The sequence below is a fragment of the Oncorhynchus keta genome, chromosome 20, assembly GCF_023373465.1.
Source record: "Oncorhynchus keta strain PuntledgeMale-10-30-2019 chromosome 20, Oket_V2, whole genome shotgun sequence".
In the NCBI taxonomy this organism is placed as follows: Eukaryota; Metazoa; Chordata; class Actinopteri; order Salmoniformes; family Salmonidae; genus Oncorhynchus; species Oncorhynchus keta.
Window position 1 is genome coordinate 23,382,968 of NC_068440.1, and position 20,783 is coordinate 23,403,750.

Here is a 20,783-nt window from a genome sequence, read left to right on the forward strand (position 1 = left end):
CCTGTCTCCCTTCCAGGTCTGTGCGTATCTCCTTATAGGTGGTCTGGAACTCTCCAATGAAGTCGTGCTTCCCATTGGAGTCCCAATCATACACTGTGCACTGAAAAACACACACGGAAATGCCATGCTGAATGATTGATGGCTGGTTTCGGTGGGGGGCCGTGAAATATTAATCTGGAGATGCTAAGAAGGACTCAGCTGGAGAGAGAGAGAGAGAGAGAGAGAGAGAGAGAGAGAGAGAGAGAGAGAGAGAGAGAGAGAGAGAGAGAGAGAGAGAGAGAGAACACTGTGGAAAGAGTCCTACATGAGTGTGCATGCATGTTGTGGTTGGGAATAGTCATTAGACAGCGATGGTTGGCTAAGTCGTGTTCAGTGGGGCACACCGTAGCAACATGAAAACATTTCCAAACAGAGAAACAAAATTTGTCATCATATTTGTAGTATCTCTTCTGTTTTAAAGAATTTTCTTCTGTTTGTGCTAACTGATCACCGATTCAGATCTGACCTAACTCAGTCCCTCTGTTCTACTCAGAGTCTATAAACAGGTAACTGTGTGTGTGTTTGTGTTCCCCACTAACAGGGCCGACAAGAGCCACGTGGAGTTAAGAGGGTAGTGAATAATTAATGACCTCATGTTTATTCATGAAGACAGTAACGTTTAGAATCAGAGTCCCACCACACACACACACGCTGCTGAGCTACCCTGGGCATTATTTTGGGGAGGTAACACCAATCTTCAAGTCGTAGGCAAGATTACTTATAATCATCACATGCATGTGGTTCACCAAAATACCGATTTGCTTTGATTATGGTTAGGTTAGAAGACATTATGGTTAGGTTATAGTTGTGATCTTACCTTTAGTTGGCGGTCATGGTCTCCGCTACATAGTGTGTTGAGAGAGACCTTGAATGACTTCCACACCGGGCTGAGGTCGTTCATCACCGTCTGACAACACACACACACGTCATTATCATAATCTGCGACCGTGTGTGTGTGTGTGTGTGTGTGTGTGTGTGTGTGTGTGTGTGTGTGTGTGTGTGTGTGTGTGTGTGTGTGTGTGTGTGTGTGTGTGTGTGTGTGTGTGTGTGTGTTTGTGTGTGTGTGTGTGTGTGTGTGTGTGACTTACCTCAGTTCTGTGAACTAGTGATCCGCTGCCATCATCATTTATTCTGAAGATTTCCAAAAACGGATCTGATTTACTAAAGAAATCCTACAGAAAAACAAAGACATCTTGTTTGATGATCAGCTTATTGTTTGATGATCAGTCTATTCCGCTAATTTATATTTTTTATTTAATTTAAATGTATATGCCATTTAGCAGACATTTTTATCCAAAGCGAATTACAGTCATGCATGTATAATTGTCTTTAAGGAAGCTAAGGAATAATAAGCTAAGGAATAATCACTCTTCATTTTCTCCTCCTCTTCTCCCCCTCCTCTCCTCCTCTTCTCCACCTTCTCTCCTCCTCTTCTCCACCTTCTCTCCACCTTTCCTCCTCTCCTCCTCTTCTCCTCCTCTTCTCCCCCTCCCCTTCTCCTCTTCTCCACCTCCTCTCCTCTTCTCCACCTTCTCTCCTCCTCTTCTCCCCCTCCTCTCCTCCTCTTTGCCACCTCCTCTCCTCTTCTCCACCTCCTCTCCTCTTCTCCACCTCTCCTCCACCTTCTCTCCTCCTCTTCTCCCCCTCCTCTTCTCCCCCTCCTCTCCTCCTCTTCTCCCCCTCCCCTCTCCTCCTCTTCTCCCCCTCCTCTCTTCCTCTTCTCCACCTCCTCTCCTCCTCTTCTCCATCTCCTCTCCTCTTCTCCACCTTCTCTCCTCCTCTTCTCCACCTTCTCATCTCCTCTTCTCCCCCTCCTCCTTTAACCCTCAGTATTATACTCTTTCATTCATCTCTGAAGACATGTACTAATTATTAAACCCAGTGAATTTTTTATACACACACACACACACACACACACACACACACACACACACACACACACACACACACACACACACACACACACACACACACACACACACACACACACACACACACACACACACACACACACACACACACACACAGACACATAGTCACCTTGTCGTCTAGTTTGCGAGCGCTGAAGGAGAGTTCTACGTAGTCATCATTACCCGATAACTCCTCTGATGTTACCTAGAGCGGAAATACCATCATCATCATCTGAGCTTGTATCGTCTGTTTGTGTGTGTGTGTGTGTGTGTGTGTGTGTGTGTATGTGTGTGTGTGTGTGTGTGTGTGTGTGTGTGTGTGTGTGTGTGTGTGTGTGTGTGTGTGTGTGTGTGTGTGTGTGTGTGTGTGTGTGTGTGTGTGTGTGTGTGTGTGTGTGTGTGTGTGTGTGTGTGTGGGTGGGTGTGCGTGAGAGCTTCGTACTGTGATGGAGGACTTGCTGGTAGTGTTTCCCTGTTTAAGTAACGCTTTGGACAGTTTCCTCTGGGACACGATCTGCAACACACACACACACAAACACACACACACAGAAAGACAGACAGACAGACAGACAGACATACAGACAGGTAGAAAACGGTTATAGCAGATTCCGCTTTCCTTCTGTCCTCACATGCACACACCTGTCGTCACGTGTATTCACCTGTCGTCACGTGTATTTACCTGTCCTCACGTGTATTCACCTGTCCTCACGTGTATTTGCCTGTCCTCACGTGTATTCACCTGTCCTCACGTGTATTCACATGTCCTCACGTGTATTTACCTGTCCTCACGTGTATTCACCTGTCCTCACGTGTATTTACCTGTCCTCACGTGTATTCACCTGTCGTCACGTGTATTCACCTGTCGTCACGTGTATTTACCTGTCCTCACGTGTATTCACCTGTCCTCACGTGTATTTACCTGTCCTCACGTGTATTCACCTGTCCTCACGTGTATTCACATGTCCTCACGTGTATTTACCTGTCCTCACGTGTATTCACCTGTCCTCACGTGTATTCACATGTCCTCACGTGTATTTACCTGTCCTCACGTGTATTCACATGTCCTCACGTGTATTTACCTGTCCTCACGTGTATTTACCTGTCCTCACGTGTATTCACATGTCCTCACGTGTATTTACCTGTCCTCACGTGTATTTACCTGTCCTCACGTGTATTCACCTATCCTCACGTGTATTCACCTGTCCTCACGTGTATTCACCTGTCCTCACGTGTAATCACCTGTCCTCACGTGTATTCACCTGTCCTCACGTGTATTCACCTGTCCTCACGTGTAATCACCTGTCCTCACGTGTATTCACCTGTCCTCATGTGTATTCACCTGTCCTCACGTGTATTCACCTGTCCTCACGTGTAATCACCTGTCCTCACGTGTATTCACCTGTCCTCATGTGTATTTACCTGTCCTCACATGTATTTACCTGTCCTCATGTGTATTCACCTGTCCTCATGTGTATTTACCTGTCCTCACGTGCACACACCTGTCCTCACGTGTATTTTCCATGTTCTCATGTGCACACACCTGTCCTCATGGGCATTTACCTGCCCTCACGTGTACTCACCTGTCCTCACATGTATTTACCTGTCCTCACGTGTATTCACCTGTCCTCACGTGTATTTACCTGTCCTCACATGTATTCACCTGTCCTCACGTGTATTCACCTGTCCTCACGTGTATTTACCTGTCCTCACGTGCACACACCTGTCCTCACGTGCATACACCTGTCCTCACGTGTATTTACCTGTCCTCATGTGTATTTACCTGTCCTCACGTGTATTCACCTGTCCTCACGTGTATTTACCTGTCCTCACGTGTATTTACCTGACCTCACGTGTATACACCTGTCCTCACGTGTATGCACCTGTCCTCACGTGTATTTGCCTGTCCCAATGTGTACTTACTTGTCCTCACGTGCACACACCTGTCCTCACGTGTATTGACCTCTCCTCACGTGTTTTCACCTGTCCTCACGTGTATTTACCTGTCCTCACGTGTATTCACCTGCCCTCACTTGTATTCACCTGCCCTCACTTGTATTCACCTGTCCTCACGGCATTTACCTGTCCTCACGTGCATCCACTTGTCCTCACATTCACTCACTTGTCCCAACGTGCACTCCATAGCTCCGAGGAAGTCTGTGTCTCTGAGTCCATTGTGAGCGGAGCTGATGTCATGTAGCTCATAGCGAAGACGCTGAACCTCCTCAAAGTAGAAGTCAACCAGAAACACCTTGGAAAACACTGGATTGATACTGCTACGAATCACCTCTGTCCGGTCCACCTGCACACACACACACACACAACCACACGCACACACGCAAGTACACGCACACACTCACGCACACACACACACAAAGGCACACACGCAGGCATGCACGCACACACGCATACACACAAACACACTTTAAAGTTGTCACACAAGTAAAATATCCAATGGTGATTATTGTAAACAAACAAGCGGTAATGTTTACAATTCAGCACCATTGAAGCGGACAGCGACATCATCATTCTCAAGCTCAGCACTACATGGCAGTGGACAGCAATAGTTTCAGGTCCCCATCGGGAGAATCTCTGGAGATACATCCACCAGTAAGGCCTAACAGTTAGTAAGAAGACTAAAAGCCTGGAGCTATGAATTCTCTTTGTCAGCCTGTTCAGCAAAACTCTTGAATTGTTAATCATAGTGAACAAATTGCAACTAAACCAAAATAGACCTCTCCTTTGTTTCTTCAAAAGTCCAGCCACATAAGGGGAGCAGATTGTTTAGGATTTAGAGACATCTAACTGCATTCTCCTGATAAACCACTCAAAGAATTTGGTTCTGGTCTTCTGGTCTTTACTAGGAAGCTTTAAACTCTCAGAGGAAAGAAACTACTTCTGTGGCTACGGGTTGAACGAGTGAGAGAGAGAGAAAGAGAGAGAGAGAGAGAGAGAAGGAGAGAGAGAGAGAGAGAGAACGAGAGAGAGAGAGAAAGAAAGAGAGAAAGAAAGAGAGAGAATGAGAGAGAGAAAGAGATAACAAGAGAGAGAGAGAAAGAGAGCGAGAGAACAAGAGAAAGTGAGAGAACGAGAGTGTGAGAGAGAGAGAGAGAGAGAGAGAGAGAGAGAGAGAGAGAGAGAGAGAGAGAGAGAGAGAGAGAGAGAGAGAGAGAGAGAGAGAGAGTGTGTGTGTGTGTGTGTGTGTGTGTGTGTGTGTGTGTGTGTGTGTGTGTGTGTGTGTGTGTGTGTGTGTGTGTGTGTGTGTGTGTGTGTGTGTGTGTGTGTGTGTGTGTGTGTGTACTGTGGCAAAATACAAAGTCAGCTTTTATTTTCTTATCGAGTCAGGCACAGAGAGACAGAGAGGGAGAGAAACAGGGCAGAGAGGGAGCGAGAGAGAGCGAGATGGAGGGAGAGAGTACCTCGAACCACTGCCCGTGTGACTGCATCTTGAGTACAACACAGGGGTCTGGTTTAGAAAGGGCATCTCGGTCTGAGATCCCTCGACAAGCCACTCTCAGCTCAACCTGTCATCAATAAATAAATGATTTGATCGATCAATTTGTCAATGAATCACTACTTTGTTAATCAATCATTCAAGTGTTATACTGAGCTACCTTTGTCAGACAGGAAGAGTTGCACAGGCCGAGGGTCGCCTCTGCAGACTCATAGATGTTACTCATGCTGGACACAGACAGGACCTGCAGACACACACACACACACAGAAACACACACACTTAAGTGAGAAAACACATTACACACACACTTTAGGGAGAACACACAATCCTAAACAAACCCCTCTGTTACAACACGAGAAGATGCTGTGGAACTGAGTAAGCAGTAAGAAGTTCTTATGTTCAAGGTCAGAACTCACACAGACAAACACACACACAAACACAGACACCGTGCTATGTTTCAGTTTTTGGACCATTCTACATTATATTCTGCATTATATTCTACATTCTAGTGTAGTTTAGTCAACATTCTAGTATACCCTCTACAGTTAATATTCTATAGTTTAGATCAAGGATGTCAAACTCATTCCATGGAGGGCTTAGTGTCAGCTGGTTTTTGTTTTTTTCATATCAAATAATACCTAGACAACCAGGTGAGGGGAGTTCCTTACTAATCAGTGACCTTAATTCATCAATCAAGTACAAGGGATGTGCGAAAACACGCAGACACTCGGCCCTCCGTGGAATTAATTTGACACATGGTCTAGGTCAATCCTCCATCAACTTCAATCTGCACTATTATACAGTATGTGCTCTCTCTCTCTCCATCTCTTTCTCTCTTCTTTGATGCCACTGCCTGCAGTTTGGTAGCAAACTCAATATGACCCAGTTCTGTTCCAGGGTATGCTCTCTCCGTCTCTCTCCCGTCCCCCCTCTCTCTCACTATCTCTCCCTCCTCTCTTGTCCTCTTCCTCCTCTATATTTCATGCGCTCAGTGTGTGTGGATGCTGGGGTGATTATTTTTAGCTGAGATAATCAGAGTAGGGAATAACAAATGGACAGATAATTCATTCTATATCTGAGTATATCTCCGTCCAATCACAACTTTACAAGGCAGCAACAGAACCAATCACTGCTCAGAGATCCACTGCCCTTGACCCTTGACCTTTAGATGGACTCAGTAACATGGGGACAATTCCTGTGTGTGTGTGTGTGTGTGTGTGTGTGTGTGTGTGTGTGTGTGTGTGTGTGTGTGTGTGTGTGTGTGTGTGTGTGTGTGAGTGATGACATTAAGGACATTAATAATAATGAATAATGAATCATTAGGGCAGGAAGGTCCATGCTGAGTAATCCCTCCACAGGCTTAGAAAGCTACCACATCACTCTCTCTCCCTGTCACCTGTGGCACGCACGCACGCCCACACAAACATACATAAACACTGAACCTACAATCCCATAACATAACACTGCAAACCATAACTCTTATGTTATTGAGCAGGGTGTGTGGCATGTAAAAAACACACATCCAAAGCCTTTGTCAAGTTATAACATGCACATGGGGGTGTCCACACACACACACACGCACACACACGCACACACACACACACACACACACACACACACACACACACACACACACACACACACACACACACACACACACACACACACACACACACACACACACACACACACACACACACACACACACTCAGCCCAGTGCCCATCCATACCTTATTAGTGTTCCAGCCAGTAACTCACCTCAGGTACCAGGTAGAGACAGGTTTAGCAGTGAGATGAAGGAAACTTCACTGCTGGGCGGAATCACAGTGACTTCGCCGTCCTCACACACTCTGCACCCATCCCGCTTCTCTCTCTCTCTCTCTCTCTCTCTCTCTCTTTCTTTCCCTCTCTCCGTACGTCAGCTAAGCAGTAGGTACTGAGCCTTGCACCTCAAGCCATGCGCAGACAGGGGATACAGTACATCAGGGTCCTCATGGTATGAATGAAGAGAACATCTCTCTCTCTCTCTGTCTCTTAATCTGTCTCTACTTCTGTCTTTCTCCCTCCCTCTGTCTCCTCCCAGTAAATTATGATGAGGAGGGTCGCGCAGTGCCGGTTAACGGTAGTTAGTTAGTATCAGTAGAGCCACGGGGAGCAGCAGGCAGGGGGTACAGGACTGTGATGGTACAACGGTGTGACCCAGTGGTGGATAGAAGTAACTGCACTTTACTGTGTGATGAGCTGGCCCATCCATTCAACATGTAATCCAGATCAAAATAATCCTGCTGTGTTCTGTTAGATTATCATATGTTATCCCCATCAGATTTGGTCCTACCTTTTTTGGATGCAACTTTGCACGCAAGACAAATCTGAATGAAATATATGTGATACCACATCATATGTTTTTACAACAATGATTATATAACATCAAATGAATACACAGGACACTAAGGGTCCGTTTCCCAGATACAGAATAAACACTGCACTAAAAAGCATACTCAATAGTGAATCTCCACTGAAATAGATTTTTAGCCCAGGATTATATACAACTATAAAACAACACACAGGATCATTTTGACCTGGATGAAACATTCCATAAAACGGCCCCAGAGAGCAATTGATGGTTACAGAATGAGTACCTATATTTCTATCTGATAATATAATAATCTAATTATATTTAAAGAGTAATATGGTTACAGCAACTCTATGAAATGTTGAAAAGTATGTAAACTGGAATACATTTAACAAAACACAATGTAAACGCATGAGAAAGTCACTTAATATACACCAATCAAAAAATTCAAGTGAAGTCCTTCACTCTGGATCTTATCTGTAGTTAGCATGGATCTGTTTATTTAATTCGTTGTTTAATTAATTAGGCTAATTTTGTTTGTTTATTGTGTTATTCTTCTGGACGACCACGCCCAGTACTGTGCGTTACATCCGGGTCTTTGTTGGTTGGCAGCAGTGAAGATGGCGGCGTCAGGGAGGAGTACATTATTATCCTCCAACAACAGTGGACTAAACAGCACAGCCGAACAACCAAACACTGAAGACGAAGATGGACAGGATTTATGGTGGGAACAACTGACACCTTCCTGTTTAGATCCAGGAGGAGCTTTTCGATGGAGAGCGACTGTTATTGTTCAGACTCCGAGTGACAGCCCGTCTAACACAGATAGCTAGCAGCGGCTAGCCCATTGATGCTAGCAATAGAGATTGGCTAGGTTTACGAATGAATGATGATGATGATGCTGTCTGATGATTGTGTGGTTTATTTAGTGAGCTAGCATTTCTGCATCGGCTTTTAGATTGACTAGCCAGCGATAGCTAGCATTGGCTAATGCTGCTGGTGATGATAAGCTAGTTAACTAGCTAGTCGGTGGAATGATTCTATAAGATGTACATGTAGACAGGCAGCTAGCTAAGTTAGCTAGTGAACGGTCTGCTCTATCCATCTATCCGCAGGTCTGCTATTCTGAGCGAAGTATCGACTCACTCCAGATCTAAACTACCGTCCGGGAAAAATGTGCTGGTCATGGGTGGGTGTCTGTCTCTCTGTGCGTGTGCTCGCTGTGATGAACCTCTCTCCCCCACCCTGTCTTCTCCTATTACAATGATGGACCAATATGATACCAGCTATCAGTCAGGCTTTACGTTGCTTTTATATTGCATTGTGTAGAATGTGTGTGTGTCTAGCAATCCTTGTCCAGTCAGCCACATTCGCCTAGCAGTAACAACCCCAAGGGTAATCCTCTGCTACAGAGGCTAATCAGTATGGCGTGAGGAATGCTGCCTACTCTGCAGTATTTACTGATAGGCCTAATAGTAGAATATTGTAATGTGTTAGGTGTTTAATACCTGTCTGACTGTCTTTCGGTGTGTGTGTAGGGGAGGTGGGTTCGGGGAAGACCACCCTGGTTGCTAAACTACAGGGTGTGGAGGACTTCCTGAAGGGGCGTGGCCTGGAATACCTCTACTTTAGTGTCCATGACGACGACATTGACGGTAACCAATCACAGCTTTCATTTGACCTTTTACACCATCATTGCCTTTTAACCACTAGTAGTGCTGAGTTATTAGTCCTTTTCGAGGTCAGATAGGTTGCTTTCGGTTGATAATTATTTTGAATCAGAAAATGTAAGAAATAAACACATTAAAATGGTTTTGGAGCTTTTTAATTGACCTTACAAAACCAAAAATGATCAACATTCAATTTATGGTCATTGTAGTTAATTACAACATTTCTGCGCTGAACAAGGTTGAATATTTGCTTAATGAAAACTACAACTCCCTTTAGCCCAGCATCCCATATAATGTAGTTCTTGACTTGACTTTTTTTTCGTGAATGATTTGATTTCTCTCTAGAGAAACAGCGTCCACCCTCGAAATGTTGGTTAATTTCTCGGCACTACCTACTAGGTCTGTCTATAATGTGGTGTGGTGTGGTTTGTGTGTGTGTGATGTGTGTGTATGTAGACCAAACCAGGTGTAATGCCTGGGTGTTAGATGGGGATCTGTACCATAAAGGTCTGCAGTCTGTTGCTGTGCAACGAGAGGCGCTTGGTGACTCGTTGCTATTGATTACTGTGGACCTGTCGCGGCCGTGGGTCGCCATGGAATCGCTTCAGAAGTGGGCGGCTGTCGCTAGGGAACATATCGACAAGCTCCGGGTCCCCCCGGAAACACTGAGGGAGCTGGAGAACAGAAGTGAGTCAAACACGCGTCATGTTTTACCCTCTGACCTCTAAACAGGACCCTGAACAGGTCCTAGACCTAACCCTGAACAGGCTGGTACCAGATATATTATTTGCTTGCTCAGCTGACTTTTAGATAGCCACTGAAACTGTGATGCAGAGGACTATTTGGACATTGTGAAAAGGGTTTTAACCAACTGCACAAAAATAAGACTGTGTAAAGCTCGCTTTCCATCCAATTGGCGACAGATTTTTATGCAAATATGCATAAAGAAAATATTCACATTTCCCCACCAGTGGTGTGTTTCTACCAAACTGACATGTTGCGGCTAAAAAGCACTGTGTGATGATGTAGTGCACATTTCTAAAGCACTGTGTGATGATGTAGTGCACATTTCTAAAGCACTGTGTGATGATGTAGTGCACATTTCTAAAGCACTGTGTGATGATGTAGTGCACATTTTTAAAGCACTGTGTGATGATGTAGTGCACATTTTTAAAGCACTGTGTGATGATGTAGTGCACATTTTTAAAGCACTGTGTGATGATGTAGTGCACATTTTTAAAGCAGTGTGTGATGATGTAGTGCACATTTTTAAAGCAGTGTGTGATGATGTAGTGCACATTTTTAAAGCAGTGTGTGATGATGTAGTGCACATTTTTAAAGCAGTGTGTGATGATGTAGTGCACATTTTTAAAGCAGTGTGTGATGATGTAGGGCACATTTTTAAAGCAGTGTGTGATGATGTAGGGCACATTTTTAAAGCAGTGTGATGATGTAGGGCACATTTTTAAAGCAGTGTGTGATGATGTAGGGCACATTTTTAAAGGTACTTTTTTACTTAAGTTTTCATGTACCGAATAAAAATCACATCCATCGCATTTTCAACTCTACCAATGGTTTTGTTGCGTTATTTAGCAAATGTGCCCACTCTGGTCTTGACACCTGCGCTCTAGCCAACAGCTCTCAGATACAGTGCAGGTAGACTAGTCTGCATGAAGAGATTATTATGGATAAAAGCGAGATTTAAATTTCTGTCAAAAGGCAGTTAAGATCATCGTGTCACCAGAATAAGACCATCAATATTTTTTGGAAAGCAGCATTAAGCTCATCGCCCTGTGAAGTTCATCGTAATTGATTTAATCTGTAGCCTAATAAACTGCATGGTTTCCTGAGACGTAGTGGGAGGACCACACACCATATCATCACATTTACTTCGATATAATAATAATAATAATAATAATATATGCCATTTAGCAGACGCTTTTATCCAAAGCGACTTACAGTCATGTGTGCATACATTCTACGTATGGGTGGTCCCGGGGATCGAACCCACTACCCTGGCGTTACAAGCGCCATGCTCTACCAACTGAGCTACAGAAGGACCGATATGATGGTTATTATATAAATATTTGCCCATAAAGGCCTTTCCACCGCCATTTCCCGCATAATTAATTTTACAGACACAAAAATATCCCACCATGTCGAGCGAACAAATTGTCTGTCGACATTTATGAAATTGTACTGACACATCTGGGCGGCAGGTAGCCTACTGGTTAGAGCGTTGGGCCAGTAACCGAAAGGTTGCTAGATCGAATCCCTGAGCTGTCAAGGTAAAAAGAAATCTGTTGTTCTGCTCCTGAACAAGGCAGTTAACCCACTTTTCTTAGGCCGTCATTGTAAATAAGATTTTGTTCTTAACTGACTTGCCCAGTTAAATAAAGGTAAAATAAAAAAATATTTAAAAAATCAGCTGGTCATGACTTAATTTTATTTCTATGTGTAATTCATCTGCATTAAATGTTCGGATAACCTGGGGCCTCATTTATCAATATTGTGTAGAAACTATTCTAAAATACTGCTTACGAATGGAATTGATAATGGTCATTCATACACATAGAAAAAGTGTGATTTATCAAAGAATCCTATAAGAGTCATATACACACCGGTAGGAGAGAACCATTTGATAAATAACAATTGTTCTCAGTGCTTTTGCACGACCTTGGCTGTTCTCATTTCAAAACGCCCGTAATTAACCATATGGTCAAAGTCATCCATTTAACCCGTGGAGAATGTACAACGCCTTACCGTGAAATACAACGGCACAACCAAAAAAAGCTAACAAAAATGACTAGAACCAAAAGGTTTTATTTGGCTCGCTCAGTTGTGGCTTGACCAGTAAAAATGAAAACATAGCAACAAAGAGAGGACTATTAAGACAATTGAGTTGCTTTTGCAATGGCAAATATACTTCAAATAATAAGCCAACCAACCTCAACAGCTCCCTCAAGTATGCTTTTAGGCCAACATTGCTGTTCTGCAGAAGGAACGAGTCGCGCGTTCCACCTGGCCACCACATTCAGCAGCATATTTTAAGCATCACATAGCATCACCTGCACATAAAGAGTGGAAGCCTTTTCTGTTCACATAGTTGAAATCATTTTGGGATGGTGATTTGATAGTGATGTGGGTGTCGTCTATTGGTCCGTTCGTATTTGGGAACCCATTAATTTTCCTGCTGAAAAGTGCCCATTGCCATATACCCGAGGGTGGATGACACTTGGAAGTGCACCTGAATGGCATGTGTTTGCTATTTTAAGGTAGTTATTATTAGTTGTTATAAGTCCTCACAAATATCCTATTCGACTGGCTCATCAGATATCGTTTCCAAAAACCAATCTGTACTTTCTGCAGAAAAAGTCCCACCGGTCTCTAAAAACGCGCTCTCTGTAAAATGCAGCGTGTGCCAAATCCCCCAACAGAGTAAGATCAGCCATCTCTCATTCCAGTTCCCATTATCTGTCTTTTATAGGATTTACATAATGCTTTCACTTTTACATGTACCTCTAATTTAACATTTGACTGTATAGGGGTTATTATTGTAACAAATTACTGTATAGGGATTATTGTAACAAATGACTGTAGGGATTATTGTAACAAATTCACTGATGTGGTCAACATTATGTTGATGTTGCATTATTTCACAATGGAGATACAATGACAGTTTTTTACATTTTTTAAATCTATTATTACTCTCCCAAATTCACACATTTTCCATATATATTTTCCCCATTCTATTCTTGACAAGCAGTTTCCTTATTCCACCACTTGGCACTGTGCATGCGCATGGTCATGGCTAAGTAAATGTTCATATGGATAAATCTCACACTTTGCGTGAAAATAATCCCACGCATGGTTTACGCACAGATTTGTGCCTACGCACAGTGGATAAATGAGGCCCCTGCTTTGTGACTGTCTGTAGTGGCAAGACAGTTCCAGGAGTATGTGGATCCTGGCTGGGAGGAGAGCGCCCCCCAGAGGAGGAGTGAGGAGGAGGAGAACGTTCTGCTGCCGCTCGGCGAAAACACTCTCACACACAACCTGGGACTACCCATGGTGGTGGTCTGCACTAAGGTACGAACACACACACACTGGAGTTGTCCCTATTCTATCTGTTTCGCTGTGATGTCATCAGTTGGCTGGAGAAGGAGCATGACTACATATATTACCTATGACCTCTAACCTGTGTGTGTTGCAGTGCGATGCCATCAGTACGTTGGAGAAGGAGTATGACTACAAAGACGAACACCTGGACTTCATCCAGTCATACATCAGACGCTTCTGTCTACAGTGTATCCTTTACACACACACACACACACACAGTCCTGTATAACTATACCTCTAGACTAGGCGGTGTCAGAGGAAGGACCAAACAATTGTCAAAGACCCCAGTCACCCAATTCATCGACTCTTCTCTCTGCTACCGCACGGCAAGCGGTACCGGAGCGACAAGTCTAGTTCCAAAAGGCTCCTTAACAGCTTCTACCCCCAAGCCATAAGACTGCTGAACAATGAATCAAATGGCCACCCAGACTATTTTCCACTCTACCTTGTGGAGACACACGATTCAGTTCCATTCAAAATCCTATTTTCCCTAACCTCTAATTCTAAGGGTGTTTTCACACTTGGTCCCTTTCAGCTTATTTCTGTAAACTTAGTGCGGTTCGCTTCATTTTTTTAATGCAGTATGAACACTCCAAGGAACTCAGACCCCTTAAAAGAGTGCAAATCAAACCGCAAACCGAACTGAGACCATCTCGAGATGGTCTGTGGACTGGTTCCACGTCACTCGGGAGGCCTACGGCTTATATCTTTACTAAGTGCAATTTATGAGCTTCCAAAATGTAAGTAGGTATACAGTTGAAGTTGTAAATTTACATACAGTGGGGCAAAAAAGTATTTAGTCAGCCACCAATTGTGCAAGTTCTCCCTCTTAAAAAGATGAGGGGCCTGTAATATTCATCATAGGTACACTTCAACTATGACAGACAAAATGAGAGAAAAAAATCCAGAAAATCACATTGTTGGATTTTTAATGAATTTAAAATAAACCATAACTTGTAAATACATTCATAAAAAATCCTACAATGTGATTTTCTGGATTTTTTTTCTTCTCATTTTGTCTGTCATAGTTGAAGTGTACCTAGGGCTCTCATCTTTTTAAGTGGGAGAACTTGCACAATTGGTGGCTGACTAAATACTTTTTTGCCCCGCTGTACACTTAGGTTGGAGTCATTAAAACTTGTTTTTCAACCACTCCACACATTTCTTGTTATTAACAAACTATAGTTTTGGCAAGTTGGTTAGGACATCTACTTTGTGCATGACACAAGTAATTTTCCAACAATTGTTTATAGACAGATTATTTCACTTATAATTCACTGTATCACAATTCCAGTGGGTCAGAAGTTTATATACACTAAGTTGACTGTGCCTTTAAACAGTTTGGACAATTCCAGAAAATGATGTCATGGCTTTAGAAGCTTCTGATAGGCTTATTGACATAATTTGAATCAATTGGAGGTGGCCCTATGGATGTACTTCAAGGCCTACCTTCAAACTCGGTGCTTGACATCATGGGAAAATCAAATGAAATCAGCCAAGACCTCAGAAAGAAAATTGTAGAGGCCTACAAACCTGACTCCATTACACCAGCTCTGTCAGGAGGAATGGGCCAAAATTCACCCAACTTTTTGTTGGAATCTTGTGGAAGGCTACCTGAAATGTTCCACCCAAGTTAAACAATTTAAAGGCAATGCTACCAAATACTAATTGAGTGTATGTGAACCTCTGACCCACTGGGAATGTGAAAAAAAGAAATGAATGCTGAAATAAATAATTATCTCTATTATTATTCTGACATTTCACATTCTTAAAATAAAGTGGTGATCCTAACTGACCTAAAACAGGGATTTTTTACTAGGATTAAATGTCAGTAATGGTGAAGAACTGGGTTTAAATGTATTTGGCTAAGGTGTGTGTAAACTTCCGACTTACATTTACATTTAAGTCATTTAGCAGACGCTCTTATACGAGAAACATTCTGATGGAACGGTTTGTCCTGCACTTTTTAAAAACACAGAGCGCATTGAGTGAATGTTGGAAAAAGATATTGGTTCCTTTCTAGACATAGTAATGTGAATACAAAGAGGAAATCTGTCCACAAAATAGTTTAAGTTAACTGGAAAAAGAGTTGTCCTCATTCACAGGTAAGGGCATTGTGAATTTTAAGAGAACTGAGTTATTTTGCCCCCCCAGAGATCACTTTAAAGAGGACTGAGGTCGGTTCTTTCAAAGACGACTGTATGTGAAAACACCCTAACCTTAAACCCAACCTTGAACCCAAAACTTAACCCAGCTCCTAAACATAATTCTAACAATAATTCTAACCTTAACCTTAAACCACCCAGAAATAGCATTTGACCTGGTGGGAGTAACAAAATGTCCCAGCTGGTCCCCACAAGTATAGTTAAACACGTGCGCGCACACACTTTAACTCTGATCACTTTTTCGTAGCATCATACTAACCCCGACTCTGCATGCAGTGTAAAGGTAGAGACAACATGGCGGTTAATTTCTTTGTGCCTGCCTTGGATCGTGTAGTGAGTGATACTGTCCTTAATGCTGTGTCAGACGGGGCATCTCTGCTGTATACGTCGGTTAAGGAAATGAAGAATGTGGATGTTCTGTATAAATACCTGGTTCACAGACTTTACGGTTTCCCCTTCCACTACCCTGCTCAACTGGTGGAGAAAGACACAGTCTTCATGTAAGTGTGTGTGAGTGTAACCCTGTGTTCTTTAAGTTTGCGCGTGTGTGACCCTGTCTTCTTTCAGTCCGTCAGGGTGGGATAATGAAAATAAGATATCTATCCTCCATGAGAACTTCCAAACGCTGAAACTAGACGACATCTTTGAGGAGGTCATCGTCAAACCGCCTGTCAGAAAGGTACGACCTTTACCCCTCACCTCTATCTTGTAATTCCCAAAAAGACTGTTAGTGAACGTCACATTTTCCATTGTATTCTAAACTATAATGATAGATGAATTAATAGGAATCTCTCTCCCCCTCTCTCGTTGTGGACATCCTCTCCTATGTCAGTTTGTTCATGAGAAGGAGATTCAGGCTGAAGATGACCAGGTGTTTCTCCTCAAGCTGCAGGTGAGACTTGACACATGGTGATGTGTGTGGGTGTTGCTCTCTCTCTCTCTCTCTCTCTAATGTGTGTCTTTGTGTTTTCAGTCGCTGCTCTCCAAACAACCTCCTGCATCTGCCGGACGACCAGGGGTAAGTTCATCTCTCTTTCTTCTGTCTGTCTCTCTCTTTGTCCTATTTTCTCTCTCTTTTCCTCCTTTCTCTCTCTCTTTAAGATACTGGAAACTGATGTGATCTTGTGTGTGTGTGTGTGACAGGAGTCCAGCAGTAGTAGAGGTCCCAGTGGTTCTCCCAGGACCAGTAATCGTTCAGCTGCAGCCAACGTAGCTAACACCATGCCCCAATCAGGTACGCCATGCCCCAATCAGGTACGCCATGCCCTGTGCCCCAATCAGATACCTCATGCCCCAATCAGGTACTACATGACGTGAATGTGTGTAGCTAATACCACACACTACAGCAGAAAAGCAATTAGGTATTTTACCACAGACCCTGCTCAAATGTTGCACCTTTTTGTATGACATTCTCCAACCCTCCCTGTGTGTGTAGCAGGTCAGACCAGTGAGGGGGTGCTGGCTAACTTCTTCAACAGTCTTCTGACCAAGAAGGCCGGAGCATCGCCGCCGGGTAACAGCACACCAGGGACTGTTCGCAAGTCAGGTAGGACACACACGGACACACAACGTTATTATATAGGCAGAAGGGGTGTGTGTGCCCTGTGTCGCCCTCTCGTGGTTTAAAATATAAATTCAGACAGAGCTGAGTAGTTGTGTGTGTGTGTGTGTTGCAGGTTCTAAGCTGGGTCTGAGTGATGTCCAGGCAGAGTTGGACAGGATCAGCTGCAGAGAGAATGATGAGACCAACAACAGCAACACTAACAACCCTAACCCCAGTACTGAGACCAACGAAGAACAGACATGAACAGACCACCTCCCTCTTCCCCCCCAGACCATACGTGAAGAGAACAAACCTCACCCTCCACCCCCCCAGACATACCCCAGACCAGACCACATGAAAAATCCACCTCCCCTACCTTACCCCCTCCTCACACCCCCAGGCCATACATGAAGAGACCAGACCTCACCCTCCTCCCATTCTCACCTCTCCTGACCTCCCCTCCTCACCCCCCAGTGAGACCACCACATACCAGACATGAAGACACGTCAGCCCTACCTCGTTCCCCAGACCATACATGGAGACCAGACCTCACCCCAACTGGCCAGAACAGATTAGATATGAAGACCTTCTTCAGGACTGAGAGGGAGGGGGGAGGAAGAAGAGAGAGGGAGAGTGGGAGCAGGAGGGGGAGAGAGGGAGCAGGAGGCAGCGAGTATGGGAATGGGAGGGAGGGAGGAATGGGAGGCAGGGAGGGAGGGAGGACGGACGACAGGGAGGAAAAATATATATTCCCCTTTCACCAGATGAGGTATTTAGGGCAATCTTGATACTGTAGGATATATTGAAGGATGTATGTATATAGTTGACTGAGATACTGTAGGAATTGTGTGTGTGTGTGTGTGCGCGCATGCGCAGGTAGGGATGGAGAATGTTAGACAGAGCCATGTAAAAGAGAGAGTTTGGCCCTTGAGGTTTCAACCAAAAAGCAGCAATCTTCTGAGATGTCGCATAACTCTTATGGCAGACATATTGACAGAATCATAAACCAAGTTCACTAGTATAACTGACAGAATCATAAACCAAGTTCACTAGAATAACTGACAGAATCATAAACCAAGTTCACTAGAATAACTGACAGAATCATAAACCAAGTTCACTAGAATAACTGACAGAATCATACACCAAGTTCACTAGAATAACTGACAGAATCATACACCAAGTTCACTAGAATAACTGACAGAATCATAAACCAAGTTCACTAGAATAACTAACATAACTGAGAGAATCATAAACCAAGTTCACTAGAATAACTGACAGAATCATAAACCAAGTTCACTAGAATAACTGACAGAATCATAAACCAAGTTCACTAGAATAACTGACAGAATCATACACCAAGTTCACTAGTATAACTGACAGAATCATAAACCAAGTTCACTAGAATAACTGACAGAATCATAAACCAAGTTCACTAGAATAACTGACAGAATCATAAACCAAGTTCACTAGAATAACTGACAGAATCATAAACCAAGTTCACTAGAATAACTGACAGAATCATAAACCAAGTTCACTAGAATAACTGACAGAATCATAAACCAAGTTCACTAGAATAACTGACAGAATCATAAACCAAGTTCACTAGAATAACTGACAGAATCATAAACCAAGTTCACTAGAATAACTGACAGAATCATAAACCAAGTTCACTAGTATAACTGACAGAATCATAAACCAAGTTCACTAGAATAACTGACAGAATCATAAACCAAGTTCACTAGTATAACTGACAGAATCATAAACCAAGTTCACTAGAATAACTGACAGAATCATACACCAAGTTCACTAGTATAACTGACAGAATCATAAACCAAGTTCACTAGAATAACTGACAGAATCATAAACCAAGTTCACTAGAATAACTGACAGAATCATAAACCAAGTTCACTAGAATAACTGACAGAATCATAAACCAAGTTCACTAGAATAACTGACAGAATCATACACCAAGTTCACTAGAATAACTGACAGAATCATAAACCAAGTTCACTAGAATAACTGACAGAATCATAAACCAAGTTCACTAGAATAACTGACAGAATCATAAACCAAGTTCACTAGAATAACTGACAGAATCATAAACCAAGTTCACTAGAATAACTGACAGAATCATAAACCAAGTTCACTAGTATAACTGACAGAATCATAAACCAAGTTCACTAGTATAACTGACAGAATCATAAACCAAGTTCACTAGAATAACTGACAGAATCATAAACCAAGTTCACTAGAATAACTGACAGAATCATAAACCAAGTTCACTAGAATAACTGACAGAATCATAAACCAAGTTCACTAGAATAACTGACAGAATCATAAACCAAGTTCACTAGAATAACTGACAGAATCATAAACCAAGTTCACTAGAATAACTGACAGAATCATAAACCAAGTTCACTAGAATAACTGACAGAATCATAAACCAAGTTCACTAGAATAACTGACAGAATCATAAACCAAGTTCACTAGTATAACTGACAGAATCATAAACCAAGTTCACTAGTATAACTGACAGAATCATACACCAAGTTCACTAGTATAACTGACAGAATCATAAACCAAGTTCACTAGAATAACTGACAGAATCATAAACCAAGTTCACTAGAATAACTGACAGAATCATAAACCAAGTTCACTAGAATAACTGACAGAATCATAAACCAAGTTCACTAGAATAACTGACAGAATCATAAACCAAGTTCACTAGAATAACTGACAGAATCATAAACCAAGTTCACTAGAATAACTGACAGAATCATAAACCAAGTTCACTAGAATAACTGACAGAATCATAAACCAAGTTCACTAGAATAACTGACAGAATCATAAACCAAGTTCACTAGTATAACTGACAGAATCATAAACCAAGTTCACTAGAATAACTAACATAACTGAGAGAATCATAAACCAAGTATTAGAACTATAATCAAAGTCCTTATGGAAGGATGAATGGAAGGTTCATCCACTGAGGCAGGCAACAATATGGCTTCCGGCCGGCTCTGAAGTGGGCCAAACTCTCTGTGACTGCTTTTAGATGTAGATATAGATGGGGAGGGGGTAGTTGAGCTTTATTTGTACAGTTAGGAGAAGCACTAATGGTTTATAACCCAATAGTTAATACAAGGAGGGAGGGATGGCCGGGGGCACCTGGAAAGTGTACAGTCCCTTTGTCTTGCTGTAATCTGATTGGTCTGTTATTTCAGAACTGTAACCTGATTGGTATGTTATTTCATTGTTCTGTGGTGGCATTTGTATCATCAGGTCTATAATGAGTCAAATAAAGGTGTATTTATTCTGACTGTCTGTCTTTTCCTAAACCAGTGTTAGTATTTCAACAGGTGTGAGTTTGCCAATTTTTTTTAAATCAAGAAAAATATTTTGTAAGTAATAACATTTCAGGTTTTTCATTTATATGATTTGTGCAGTATATTTTTGGTATTTTATTAGGATCCCCATTAGCTGTTGCAAAAGCAGAAGCTACTCTTCCTGGGGTCCACACAAAACATAAAAC

The 20,783-nt window shown here is 42.7% G+C and overlaps 2 protein-coding genes and 1 long non-coding RNA gene across 4 annotated transcripts in view; 2 read left to right on the forward strand and 1 right to left on the reverse strand.

Annotated features, from left to right (window-relative positions):
- cpne4b (copine IVb) overlaps positions 1-7,475 on the reverse strand; it is a 20,823-nt gene extending 13,348 nt beyond the window's left edge. The window contains exons 1-9 of the mRNA XM_052472456.1: positions 7,160-7,475; positions 5,561-5,644; positions 5,366-5,470; positions 4,069-4,248; positions 2,392-2,463; positions 2,080-2,154; positions 1,128-1,211; positions 857-946; positions 2-100 (exon numbers count right to left, since the gene is read on the reverse strand). Of these exons, the coding sequence (XP_052328416.1) occupies positions 2-100; positions 857-946; positions 1,128-1,211; positions 2,080-2,154; positions 2,392-2,463; positions 4,069-4,248; positions 5,366-5,470; positions 5,561-5,626 (771 nt within the window). The 5' untranslated portion in view covers positions 5,627-5,644; positions 7,160-7,475. The remainder of the gene's footprint in view (position 1; positions 101-856; positions 947-1,127; positions 1,212-2,079; positions 2,155-2,391; positions 2,464-4,068; positions 4,249-5,365; positions 5,471-5,560; positions 5,645-7,159) is intronic.
- An 847-nt stretch (positions 7,476-8,322) lies between these two features.
- dync1li1 (dynein, cytoplasmic 1, light intermediate chain 1) lies at positions 8,323-20,570 on the forward strand. 2 transcript variants are annotated; one of them, XM_035762871.2, is made up of 13 exons: positions 8,323-8,478; positions 8,870-8,943; positions 9,293-9,409; positions 9,881-10,111; positions 13,362-13,513; positions 13,638-13,731; positions 16,073-16,208; positions 16,276-16,387; positions 16,541-16,600; positions 16,682-16,726; positions 16,852-16,942; positions 17,144-17,254; positions 17,385-20,570. In XM_035762871.2, exons 1-13 carry the CDS (start codon positions 8,375-8,377, stop codon positions 17,513-17,515), a joined length of 1,458 nt encoding a protein of 485 aa, XP_035618764.1. In that variant the 5' UTR covers positions 8,323-8,374; the 3' UTR covers positions 17,516-20,570. The 2 variants fall into 2 exon arrangements, with proteins under 2 accessions (XP_035618764.1, XP_035618765.1); XM_035762872.2 differs by having other exon boundaries at positions 17,147-17,254.
- Positions 10,118-10,980, forward strand: LOC127909917 (uncharacterized). Its single transcript, XR_008072927.1, has 2 exons — positions 10,118-10,833; positions 10,865-10,980. It is a non-coding gene; the product is annotated as an uncharacterized LOC127909917 (long non-coding RNA).
- Positions 20,571-20,783: the final 213 nt, after the last annotated feature.